Here is a 12,825-nt window from a genome sequence, read left to right on the forward strand (position 1 = left end):
AGCCGCACGGGGAGGGCCCGCCGGAGGGGAGCGGGCTCGGGCCCCGCGGGGGGGCGGCGGCGGAGCGGCGCCCCCCGGGCCGGATGGACCAGGCCCTGCTGCTCGTCCGCAACGAGCTGCCGGCGCAGGGCCTCCGCCTCGCCGCTCTCTCCGGCGCCTGCTACCAGGTGAGCGGAGGGAGCCGTGGAGGGGTTGTGCCGTGTGTGTGTCACCCCCCGGCCTCCGCTATTGACAGCTCTGCCCCAGCCCTCGGCGGGGCAGCTTGGCTTTTCTGGCGTCTCCCCATGGCTTTGTTAAGATTGCTTCGCTTTGGTTTTACCTTCGAGTGGCACGCCGGGAAGCCCCGCAGCGGGAGCTGCTCCCAGCCCCTGGGCATCTTCCCTTGTCTTTTCCTTTGCCGCTATGCGAAGCAGGACCCCCTTTCTCCTTTGGCACTAATGAGCTCCCTTCCCTCTCTTCTTCCACAGTGCTTGTATGAGTTCCTGGTGTTCGTCCCACCCAGCAACGGGAGCCTGAGAAAACCAGGCACGGCGGCAGTAATGGTTGATACCCAGCATCCACTCACCCTTTTGCTCAATGGCTCTGTGGGTGACAGAGAGCTCTGCAAGTATGTGGCCCAGCCCCAGAGAACACCTGGATAGCCCCATCCTATATTTGGGTTTTTTTTCTTAAAGCTGTGTGCCTATTATTACCTCCTTTTTCCTGACTGTTTAGACCTAGAGTTCAGTCCTTCCCCCGCTGCTGTAACTGTGGCGTACATTGTAATTGTGCTGAAAGGATTTAGGTGCAAGCAGGAGCTGAAATGGTATGCGTTGAGCCAGCATGTGCAAGTGCCTGGTGTGTCTTGCAGAGAGGCTGTAGTTCAAGAAGACAGGTGATGTAGTAGGCAGCGCATGTGTGGTAATGCATCTATGTTGAGCTAGGGGAGGGTAACGCTTGGCAAAGGCAGAGCCAGGAAGCTCCTTGCTAGATCACGCTGTTAGGCCAAGTTTTCAGCTTGCCTTTCCTACAAGCATTCAGGCTTACAGCCCCCCAAATGCTGCTGTGGTACCTGCACGTAGCAGTGATGGCTCAGCAAGTTTCGTTTCCTTTATCCTTTGCAGGATTCAGTATCATTTTGGAGAGTTTGGCAATTATTCCCTTGTGGTAAAGACCCTAAGTACAAGCACCAAAACTGTTTCTTGTGACCTAGTCATCAATGAAGGCCCTATCAACAGCTACCTCCGTATGTAATGCTCTGTTTTCCCCTTTCATTCTACAACTTGCATGTCTCCCAGCAGAACCAACTTCCTAAAAAGCCTGTGCAGCCACTCGTGCTGTGCTGAAGATGTGTCATGGGCTTCCTCCTCTTCTCCCTCAGCATCTTACCTCCTTATGTTTTATACACCCATCTTGAGGCCCTGACCAAGATCAGGCCTCTTCACATGATATACTGTATGACCACAACCTATTTGCAGCAGGGATTAGCCCAGAAAAGTCAGTGGGTATGTGTCTGGAGGGAGCTATTTTTGTAGTTAGTTCCTGTTTCCCTGCATGTTTTACGTATGTACACAGAATCGTCCCTCTTCTTCCCTCTATCTTGCTTCTCTCACAAAATGGGAAACAATTCATACAGTGTTTGGATTTTTGTTTGTTGTTGCGCTTTTAATTTTAAACCTCAGCTCTTGCTTTTTTGTTCATCTCTTTTCCAGGGCTGTTTCAAACTCTCGTCTACATCTCTTCCATTCTTTTCCTTTACATTAGGTTATTCCTCAGTCCTTCCAGTTTTCCAGCTATAAAGAAAAATTCTCCATGCTTGCAAACTTGGTGTATTACCCTCTCCCCTGTCTTCTTCATGTTGAGACTGTTTCTAAATCTCTAGTTTCTTCTTCAGAACGTATAGCACATCGACTGTTTTCTCACCATTGCCTTGTGATGCAGTGCAGTTTTATTTTGCCTTTTTTATGCCGAGATGTGCAGTCACTGAGCTGCACTTTGAAACTAGCTTGCTTTTGTTTTGGGTTGTTTTGGGGTTGTGTTCTTTTTTTTTTTTTTCTCTGGGACTCAGGCTGGGGATATGTATTGCATGGAGAAGGTGGTGTGATGATTGGTGGGTTGGGCTTTTTGTCATGTTTGTGTCACACTTGGCCAAGCCCAGGCTGCTGAATGTTTTTGTTAGATCATTTACAGAGTTGTGTTCTTCCTCTTTCATGTAGCTATTCTCTTTGCTTTCCTGGTTTACATGGGGATCCTTGCTATCCTGATTGTCGGGCGCCTTTTTATGAAGTAAGTGAACAGTATTGTAATACCTCCTCACACATGAAGTGGGGCCACCAGTTTAAAAACATGCGTCATAGTGTGGTAGTGCTTCAGAGTCCCACTGTGGCCCTGCTTGCAGATCACATCCTGTTATCAGGTTGCCACGTACAAGTTAAGCTGTGGTAGCTGTCCATATGGTAATAAATACAGAGTGATACGATTTCCCTTGAGGGACATCTTGCAGCCTTGTTAGCTTGTGTGTAGAGCGGTTACTGCAGAGCAGGTGACGTCCACTGTAAGCTCACACACACCCTGCCTTACCCTCCCGTGACTTGTTCCTGGCTCTAGCCCTGAATTGGCAATACAAGTCAGTGGGACCTAAGCGTGTGTAGCATATGCAGCCTTCCATCCCGTGTACTGAATGACGTGAATCACCCGTGCCTATAAACAACTTGAGAATAAAGCCCCTGAACCTGAGCTTGTGGCAGTGTAAGTACATAGCTGGACTTCACTGAGGTCCCAGGTACTGGCTGAATCTCAATATTACATATGTGAGCTGGGAAAACAGAAATAGGGACTGTCCCAACTTTTGATTTATGCTGCTAAATAGTTGATATTAAGATGAAGTTGTCATAAAGTACTTCTTGTTTTGTTTTGTGTTTTAAACTGTTACTAATTTTCAGAATTGATCCAGTCAGAAACTGGGTTTACAAGAAACTGAACCCCAGAGAAACTGATCGTCTGATTAATTCTGTGAGTGACCACCGTATCTTTAATTTGCATTCTGTAGTGTTTTCATCTCTGAGGAACACACACTATCTGGACATCTGGGGACTTGTTTATTACTAATCATCTTCCCTTTGTGCATGTTCCCCTTGGCAAATCTTGTATTGATGTCAGACAGGCAATTTTATGTCAATGGAAAGTGCTAGACTGGGTTTCCACGCAAGTTTAGTGGATTCCCAGTAGAGCTCTTGCAAGTCTTGAACATACGGCTCTGTGCCGTTTTTAGTTCCGTTGAAGCAAATGTGTCAGTGAAAATACTGTCCTCTTCTGACATAGACAATGTAAGGGAAGGGAAGAAATGCCAGCTTTCATGTCTGCTTCCAGCACAGTAGGAATTTTAGCAGGATCTACACTTAAGACAAGATTTCTCTGGCAGCCCTAGAGCTGGCGTTTCTGTGTGAGCCATGTTTTGTACTAGAATATAGATAGATCATCACAGTCTGGGCTTCACATCTAGGGGGTCCAAACCTGTCTAGAATCAAAAGACTTGGGAGCAGAGCTCTGCAGCAATTCTTGCAGTTGTTCATCTCCATAGCTGTGTTACAGCGATGTCTGCTTCTTTATGCTGTCACTGGGGCTGATCAGAGTGATTTAGGGAACTCAATTGGAAAGAAGCTACTCCTGCATTGAAAAGGATTCATTTTGTGCTGGTTTAGCTCACTAAACAGTCTCTCTGTGGTGTCAGAGAAGTGCTGATGGGATGGGATGGATCCTGTTTGAGAGTCAGCAACTGGATCTGCTCAGCTTTGTTGTAAAGCAGCACTCACAGTGACGGCAAGTCTGTGGCTGATTTGGACTGGACCCAACTCTCATGAGTCTCAAACACAGGCTCTTTTCACTGCATTGTTGTTTCCACCCTGGTCAAAGGTGGAGTGTGGAGCATCTGCAAATATTATTGCAGTATGGTGGAGCCATGAAGGGGCTAGAAGTAACAAGTGGGGAAACAAAAGGAAGAGGAAGATGGGGAGAACAAAGACAAACACAGTATGTGAAAGTTTGCAGTTTGCTGACCTCTTTTCCTTGGGCAGCTGATGCAGCTGCTGACTTGCCCTTTGTGTGTCTGGTTTGTTCCCAAAGGAGCTCGGGTCCCCGAACACAACAGACTCCGTTAGCGGTGATCCCACCCCGCGTTTGTGGAGCACAGCCTCTCGGCAGCGGCTGCGTTCCCTGGACACGTTCCGAGGGTGAGCATAAGACCTTGCTCAAAAGCAGCTCCTCCAAGGGGAATGAGATTTTTCTAATGGCGGTTTGACAGTGTATGGAAATATATAGCAGATGGATGGTTCAAGGGGGTCTGTTTTACTTGGAAGATAATCAAGGTTTTAATTATTGGATTTTCCGAAACGCTTTGCAGTTGATCTAGTTTGAGGAAACATTAACGTTGTGGCAGAGGGTGGAAAAGAACAACATATGTTCAGTGCGAAAACGCTATGTGAAGGAGCTTACTTTGGTTCACCGCCACCCATGATCTTTGAAACGCTGCTTCCTGGTTGGCAGCGCTGGAAACCTTGTACATAATCTTGCTTCAAAAATAAAATAAACCAGATCTCACAGTTAGAAATGTTTTAATGGGGGTAAACATTAACTGTGTGTTCATACATATGTATTTCATCGACATGTGATACTTTGTGTGTGGTTTTTTTGTTGTCTTTCTAGGCTCTCTCTTATAATTATGGTGTTTGTTAACTATGGAGGAGGAAAATACTGGTTCTTCAAACATGAGAGTTGGAACGGTAAAGTACAATTGAGACAGTTAATCTGGGTTTTAACTGCAGCAGTATCTAGATATGGTTAGCATTGCAGCTGCTGCAGCTATCTGTTGCTCAGCTGAAGGCTGGGACGCTGTGCCAGTTTGCCTCAGCAGGGTATCTGGCCTGTTAGGTATATGGGCAAAGCAGTGTATAGTCCTGCTTGTCACACAGTGATGGGATGGTTTCAGATCACAATCTGTGTGTAACCTTTTCATTTTTGACACAGGTTCATATCTTTAACTTTTCTGTGTTGTTTAATGACCACAGTCAAGCTGATGGTGCTCAATGCTGTACGAACATAATGCCTTGATTGGCAAGCTGATGGGGAAGGGGTCGGGCATCATGCTGCCCTAGTGGAGAATAGCAAGGATCCAATCCCTGAAATCTTTCCCAAGACACAGCAATCAGTTCTGACCCTATTTTTGAAGAATGGTAAAAGCAGTGAAGCAAGATGATTAGCTCTTTGTAAGTTTTGTTTATAACATGTTTTAGATTTTGGGGCGTCAAATAATGGCAAGCAGCCTGCAATTCCTCTGGAAACTCAACAGTAATGTTGTTAAAATGTAGGGAGGGTTTGAGGTAAATAACGTGTTCCTTCGTATTTCTCTGTAGGATTAACAGTGGCAGATCTGGTGTTTCCATGGTAAGTCTTCCTGAGGAATAGTTCTTGTGTCAAGTGATTCTTTATGTTAAGGGTTGCAGGGAGAACATTGTGTGCACCTAGCCTCCATGTGGAAATGTATTTGGAGGGGAGACTTTGTGTTAAACGGTTGATAGGAATCTGCCCCTCCAGATAACAGCATCATTCTTATGAACCAGTAGAAGAACTAAGTGCTTTTGGCTGCCCCGCATCCTCCTTCCTCCCCCCACACAATGTCAGTGGGGGGCGCAGGGTTACACTGCCAGTGGAAGTGCAGTATCCCTGGGGAGCTCATTGCCATGCTACTGTGCTGAAGGCGGTCAATCTGGCAAGATTCAAAGCTGGACTGATGTGTATCCAGAGATAAAATAGCCAAGGGAATTTTGGATTAAGCTAATCTCTATATAACCAGAGAATGGTCTTATGGGGAAGCAATTATCCCATCTGCCCCTAGCATGCTTCTCTAAAATACAGACCGGTTGTGGTTACTCTTGGAGATGGGAGCTGGACTTTGACTGTGAACCTAATCTAGAGGGGAGGAGGGGGTCAGTTCTGAATTTGAATCATAGATTTGCAGCTTGTGTTTTACTGCTCTGAAGATGGTAATTTAATTTTGGGTAGTGGAATTTTTTGGTGGCATATGTATTGCTGCAGAAATCCAATTGCAAGAATGCAATTACTTCCCTGAACTTTATTGCCTCAACTGACCACAGAAAGAGGTGGAAAGGTCCCATAGTGCAAGCTCAGTTGTCTGGGAATTCCTAGCAATCAGAGGAAATAAAGTTGTCCAATTTCACTCAATGGATGCATTTCTGTTGGGCCAATGCAGGCTACTCTGTTAGCTTTAGTGTTTGCTGTCACGCACATGTGTGATGAGACATCTGTCAGCTCCATTTCCCATCCGCTCTGTTCTCCAGGTTTGTGTTCATTATGGGGACATCGATATCGCTGTCACTGAGCTCCATGCTGAGATGGGGAAGTTCCAAGCGGAAGGTGCTTGGGAAGATCCTCTGGAGGAGTTTTCTGCTAATCCTGCTGGGAATCATAGTTGTGAATCCCAATTACTGCCTTGGACCATGTGAGTGGAACTTGCTCTCTTCCTTGTATTTCTGCAACTGTCATTCCTGCCTCCTTGGCTGGGCTGTTGAGAAAACAGTGTCAACCTTGCTGTACTGACCGGTCGCATGGGGGCAGTTTGATGGTATCCTGTAGAGTGCTGTTCAGTTCTGCACTGATGCAATTCTCTGTTTGACCCCTGTGCCGACCACTGTTTATCAGCTTAGCGGTGACTTTCCCGGGGTTATGATTTACAGAAAGTGAGGTGGCAGAGTGTAGGTGTCCCTTGTACCTGCAAGTGCAGTGGGTCTCAGCTCTCCCTGGAGAAGGGTAGCTTTCATATTTACAAAAGAGCCCATGTTTGCTCCTCTTCCACATTGCTTGCACGTTTTTCAGTGTCCTGGGATAATCTGCGTATTCCTGGGGTGCTCCAGAGGCTGGGATTCACGTACCTGGTGGTTGCTGCTCTCGAACTCCTATTTACAAGAGCTGGGACTGAGAGTGGGACCTTGGTGAGTTATGTGGGGAGATGACAAGTGATACTGGAGTAGGGTTTGGGAGCTTTTGCTCTTGTTTGGGCACAAAGAACACATGAGAAATGATGAGAAAACATGTAGCATCTTACCTCGTGTAGTGCAGTGTGACCTGGCAAAAATTTTGGGGAACATGCACCCTTCAGCGTCCCAGTCTGCATTTTTTCACATCTAGCTTTGCTGTATTTTAGGATTTCACCGATCCATTCAGATGGTGCTTAGAAGCAGGCATTCCCAGGCACTTTTGATGACTTTCCACCGCCAAGGGACCCAAGGGACAGGCATCTCTATGCTGAGTCCTGTGGCCTGTGTTTTGTCCGGTTAATTTTGGCAGTGTTTTTTCACAGCAGGGGAAAGTAATACTGCTTTTTGGCCTTTCTGGAGTCTGTTTTCCCAAAAGGCTTTTGTTCTACTCATGAATCAAAATTCCTTTTGACATTTTCCAAGCTAAAAAACATTGTGGGCTTTTGTTTTGTTTTGTTTCTCCCCCTCCCCCAAGTAACTAAGTGTCTGGAAATTGTTCATGAAGATGAAAGGTCTATTGGTAGAACGCAGTTTTGTAATGACAACAGCTCCCTCTTGTATCTGGGGGACTGCCTGCCAGGAAGTACAGGATGTCCCCAAGGGCATGGTTTTTACTTGCCAGCTAATACCCACCTCCCTCCATCTCATGCAGGAGATGCCATGTCCTGCTCTGCAGGATATTCTCCCCTACTGGCCACAGTGGATTCTCATTCTGATGTTAGAAGTGATTTGGCTCTGCTTGACCTTTTTGTTACCAGTGCCAGGTTGTCCCAGGTAAGACTGTGCACTCAGACTGCTTTCTGTGGGGCACCAGATTGTTTTTCTTCTACTGAGTAGAACATACATTTTATTAGCTATAGGGAAGGAATGAAGAGGAGAGCTTTTAGGCTGGCGGGGTTGAGGGAAGCATTCATCATGTGAAGAAACTTTCTTTACTTTGATGCTAAAGTACCTGGTGTTACAAAGGTGACATTGTTGTTCCTTTCTGTCTGAAGAAGAGGATTAAAATCTCCCTGAGGTCTGTGTGCAGTGATATATGATCATCGCAATGTCATCCCTGTCCCTATCTTTGCCCCTTTAAAGGGACAGCACCTGCAGAGCAGGTGGAGCAGCTGGCTGGGTAGCCAGGGCTGAACTGAGGCATTGCTTTAGGCTCCCGATACTGCCTGTCCCCTCATGACTCAGCTGCTCATGGCATTGCGATGATCAAAACAGGGTGGCTACCAGCCAGCTGTCATGTAGGACCTGTGTTTCACTGTGTGCCTCTGGCCAGGGAAAACATCGAGCATTTACTGTGCTGGGCCAGTGGACCGGCTACTATTCAGGTGGAGAGTACCAAAACTTTGTGCCATAACCTGTTTGCTTCTGTCCTAGGGGCTATCTTGGTCCTGGGGGCATTGGAGACTTTGGAAACTATCCCAACTGCACTGGAGGAGCGGCTGGTTACATTGATCGTTTGCTTCTTGGAGAAAAGCATATATATCAGCATCCCTCTTCAAGTGTAAGTAGCTTTTGGTTTGCAGTATGAAGAGCACTGAACATAGCTGTCAGGAGGGGCTTGGGAATGATACATGCAGGGGGATGGAGGAGAAAGGAGATTGGTTGCTCAGGTGCCCTGTAACAACTGTTTTCTCTCTAAGGTGATTTACCAAACAACGATGCCATATGATCCTGAAGGGATTCTGGGGACCATAAATACCATTTTTATGGCATTTCTGGGACTGCAGGTACCTCTCTACTTTCTGGCTGTGTGCTATAATGGGAAGATTTAAAGGAATCTTGGAAGTGGGGAGGCAACTTAGTTTCTTTAAGGCTGAGACTGGTTCTAATAAAACCTTTTCCAGAGCAATGCTTTCAGGCTGACTTAGCCTGAGGTGAGTGTCAGAGAAGTGGAATCTAACCTGGCAGTAGCTTGCATTAGATAAACCAAGACTTTTTCTCAGTTTTTGTAAGGGATGGACACAAGAAGTTTGCAAAATATCCACCCGGAAACTTCCTTTGCTTGTTTTAAGGTTGGGCTTATGCTGGGAGTAGGCTGGCTCTGCATGTTGGAAAATAGGGCCAAGAGACGCATAGACTTCACAGCTTCATTTTAAACATACGGTTTTAAAGGTCACAGCTGTACATGTTCCCCGTTGCTAATTTTCCGCTTGACATGCAGTGTTAGACATCTTTCATAGGTGCTATGGGTGTGCTCACCTTTCCAGACACGAGGGAGGCAGGGGTTCACATTAGTGTCACCAACATCAAAAGCTCACAGCTCACCACTGTGTTTAAAATAGGATATCATGTTGGTTTTTGATGCAGTTCTAGTTGGTCATTGCTGGCTTTTCTGTCTGTGCAGCAGCCGTTAACCAAACTGAAACTCCTGTGCTGGGAAAGGAATGTTACTGCATGTAGCACTGGGTAAAAACTGATCGGGAATCTCTGCGGGGCAGAGCTTGGAACAGAAGTGTGACACTGAGGAATGAGTCATCGGGACACATTTCTTAGTGTGCGTGAAAAGGAGCGTGTGCTCCGAGCAGGCCAGGGTGAGACGTGGCGCTGTGGAGAAGCTGTTGGGGCTCGCTCGGGAGTCAATGTGGCATTGTTCCTTCGTGCAATCCTTGCTGAGGGACATGGAGCTCAAGTCACATTGCGTTAACCTAACAAAGTTGCTCGTCCCCTTCTTCAGTGTTAACGTAGTAGGGAAGGGAGAAAAGGTGCAGCTCTGTTGCTGAGTGGGTTGCATTTACTTATTTTCCCCATCTGTGTCCATTCTTTGCAAAAAGTTCCCATTCTGAGCCTTTCGGCCACTTAGCTGATATAAATCCTATTTGTGTTCTCTGTCTTAGCACAGGTAGCCGGTGGCAAATATATCTGGCTCTTGAAGTGTAGTTACATTTATGGGCATTAATTCATTTTTTTTATTCCTTTTGTATTAGGCAGGAAAAATTATCTTGTTCTACAAAGACCAGCACAAACAAATTATGAGTCGGTTCTTCATATGGAGCATAGTAATGGTAAGTCAGATAGTTATGTAGCTTTTTAATAGATGTATTTTTATGCAACGCAAACTTAGTATTTCTGAAACATGTTGCAGTGGTTATATAAACTTTAGCAACTTTCTATTTCAGGGAGTTATTTCTGCTATCTTGACAAAATGTTCTAAAGAAGAAGGGTTTATTCCCATAAACAAGAACTTATGGTAAGCAAAGAGATACGACTTTTAGTATGATTTTGTTAAGGTACTATTTTACCTTGGAGAATGTTTTACTTTTCTTATATTGAGATCTGTCTGTATCACATAGTTCTCTAAATAATCTTTCTACTGAAAATGTGTGTAGGTCAATATCGTATGTGACAACCATGAGCTGCTTTGCCTTCATCCTCTTATTGCTGATATATTACCTTGTGGATGTCAAGAGACTGTGGTCGGGTGCTCCATTTTTCTACCCAGGTCAGTAAAATCACGGCTGGAAACGTATTCCTTCCAATTCTTTCTGCACTGATACTATCCTTTTATGTTTTCTGCGCTTCCCTTGTCTTTAAATAGAGTTGGGATTTAGAATGAGGTAACCTGAAGGACGCCAGAATAATTAACTCGAGTTGAATCTTTGCGTAGAACTGGGACACTTGGGACCAGATGTTTAGGAGAGAGGGACTTTCAAGTCCTTAAATGAGGGCTGGAAGCTGCTATTGCCAAATGACCATTCTCAGTTTGGTCTCGAGTTAAGGTCCCAGGGAACAGCTGCCTAGTAGCAAGCAAAATACCACAGCTGGTTCGTAGTTGGTTTTGGAAAGGACTGCTGAGACTTGGGTAACCTAATGGGAAACTCAAAGGCCTGTCAGCAGAGTAATACCACTTCTGAAGACGTGGAAGACGAAGTCCCCTGGGCAGCTGTGTAGGTTCTGTCTCTGTGTTTTTAGATAAGCCTGTCTCCCAAAGCATCCCACTGTGGTTTTAACCACACTGGGCTCTTGACAAACATCTGAGTACAGAATGCAAACCCACAGCAGAGGGAACCTTTCAGCAGCTTTGGTGTCTGGTGTCTGGACAGGAAGATGGGTAGGGTGACAGCATGGTATCATATCTCCTACCAGAAATCCCAGAGCTTTGAAGAGCAGTCAGCATTTGTTTGTAAAGGCAATAGATCTGACCAAATAGGTTGGCCCTTGCCCACCCTGAAGACAATAACTGTGATTATTCTCCTTGTCAATAAAATTGCAGGATACTGATTTGGTTATATTTTCAATTTAGCATATAGGTTGTCTGTATTTCTTTTCAATAAACATTTTGGGGGAGAGAACCCCTCAGACTGTATTTGAAAACACCTGTGTGTAGCATCTTTGGGGCAAGTAATATAAGCTGTTGTGATTAGCTGTTGTTGTCTCAGTGCCACTCCGTTTCATAAGCCTGGCATGCCTCTGCCTGCTTACTCTGAAGCAAGCTCTTACCTGCTCTTTCAGATGGTATGACCTGTGCTTACTTTCAGGAATGAACTCAATCCTGGTCTACATTGGACACGAAGTGTTTGAAAACTATTTCCCTTTTAAGTGGAAGATGCAAGACAGTCAATCCCACGCAGAGCATCTGACTCAAAACCTCACTGCAACAACTCTTTGGGTCATAATATCATATTTACTTTACAAGAGAAGGATATTCTGGAAAATCTGATAGAGGTGGTCAAGGTGTAGCAGGCCTAGATTCTGATGGGACAAGCGCATAAGGTGGATTAGCCTGAAACATTGCCACTCATGCTAGGCTCTATTACTAAAAAGGGATACTAGTTCAAGTTTACAGTGCCATGGAAGTTGTCATCAAGACTTTTATGTGACTTAAGGGACAGTAATTTCCTATTTAGCAAAAACTTACTAGTCTGCTGCAGTTGCTCTCTTCCTGTTTTCTGTATTTTGTAAATATTTTACTGATCTCCCTCCTTCATATAGAGAAACTGAACATAGTGCAATAGTTGGGCAGTTAAAGACAGCCTGATGGTGCTTGCAAAAGGAACTGCAAGGGATCTGGGTGGTGACTGCAAGGGGTTATCAGAATGGGAGTGTGGTAACAGTCGTCGCATCTGACAAGGCATCCCCTAACTCATGTGGTCTGGGGTTTGTATATACCCTTGGCACCTACCGCATGCCTGCACCACGCTGGCTACTGGCACACATTTACCTTGGCCATCTTTTTGACTTGGGAGCACTGGCAGCATCCTCAGCCCTGCACTTGGGTCGGCAGTGCGGTGACTGTCTGGGAAAGCTCAGGGGCACTTGTGTGCTACAGTGTGCTGCAGAAAGTGGTGCCTCAACCGATCATTCTTCATTGTGTTCTTCTAATTTGGTCTTGGATCAAAACCTTAGGTTTAGGCTCCTGCTGAAGCCTGCTGACAAAGATCTCTTCTATTGGCTTATTCATCAGCATGCTGCTGCTACAGGTTTAGCAGCCCGTTTGTGCATGTTCTGGGCCTTTGTGTTACATACCTCTAGCATGGATGAGGTCCGAGTTTCACGTGCTACACTCCAGTTCCTATTGACTTTGTATAATCACTTGGATATTGCCAAAGTTCGATCAAAGCAATCCTCTTTATAAATGGGTTTATGTAAGGGCCCTGAATCTGAAAACCAGCAATACAGGTAGAATTGAGCCAAAAAGGAAGAGATAGCAGACCAATTCAATGTAAGATAATAGTTTTTGGAAACTCAGGAAATTCACTCATGCTGTGATTTCCAAACTAGTGCTAATAAAAAGCCTGAAATACCCTGCTATGTTCTCTGTGTATGTATAAAGACGGAAAGAACTAAGACGCACACCTTA

General features: G+C 45.5%; 1 protein-coding gene across 3 annotated transcripts; it reads left to right on the plus strand.

The window, feature by feature from the left end:
* The first annotated feature begins 47 nt into the window (after nt 1-47).
* On the plus strand, nt 48-12,770 carry HGSNAT (heparan-alpha-glucosaminide N-acetyltransferase). 3 transcript variants are annotated; one of them, XM_076336924.1, is made up of 18 exons: nt 48-167; nt 468-607; nt 1,104-1,225; nt 2,196-2,265; nt 2,922-2,991; nt 3,892-4,008; nt 4,102-4,208; nt 4,681-4,757; nt 5,388-5,418; nt 6,333-6,493; nt 6,868-6,983; nt 7,681-7,802; nt 8,403-8,529; nt 8,669-8,755; nt 9,953-10,030; nt 10,145-10,215; nt 10,355-10,467; nt 11,504-12,770. In XM_076336924.1, the coding sequence occupies exons 1-18, from the start codon at nt 84-86 to the stop codon at nt 11,683-11,685; spliced, it is 1,875 nt and encodes a 624-aa protein (XP_076193039.1). In that variant the 5' UTR covers nt 48-83; the 3' UTR covers nt 11,686-12,770. The 3 variants fall into 3 exon arrangements, with proteins under 3 accessions (XP_076193039.1, XP_076193040.1, XP_076193041.1); XM_076336925.1 differs by lacking the exon at nt 3,892-4,008; XM_076336926.1 differs by lacking the exons at nt 48-167; nt 1,104-1,225 and having other exon boundaries at nt 510-607.
* Nucleotides 12,771-12,825: the final 55 nt, after the last annotated feature.

Source organism: Aptenodytes patagonicus, chromosome 4 (assembly GCF_965638725.1).
Source record: "Aptenodytes patagonicus chromosome 4, bAptPat1.pri.cur, whole genome shotgun sequence".
NCBI lineage: Eukaryota > Metazoa > Chordata > Aves > Sphenisciformes > Spheniscidae > Aptenodytes > Aptenodytes patagonicus.

Bases quoted from the DNA above. Each gene is read 5' to 3' on its own strand.
- HGSNAT (XM_076336924.1), top strand. From the start codon at position 84: ATGGACCAGGCCCTGCTGCTCGTCCGCAACGAGCTGCCGGCGCAGGGC. The intron at 168-467 runs GTGAGCGGAGGG...CTTCTTCCACAG, and splicing joins TCTCCGGCGCCTGCTACCAG to TGCTTGTATGAGTTCCTGGT. The intron at 2,992-3,891 runs GTGAGTGACCAC...CCCTGGTCAAAG, and splicing joins CTGATCGTCTGATTAATTCT to GTGGAGTGTGGAGCATCTGC.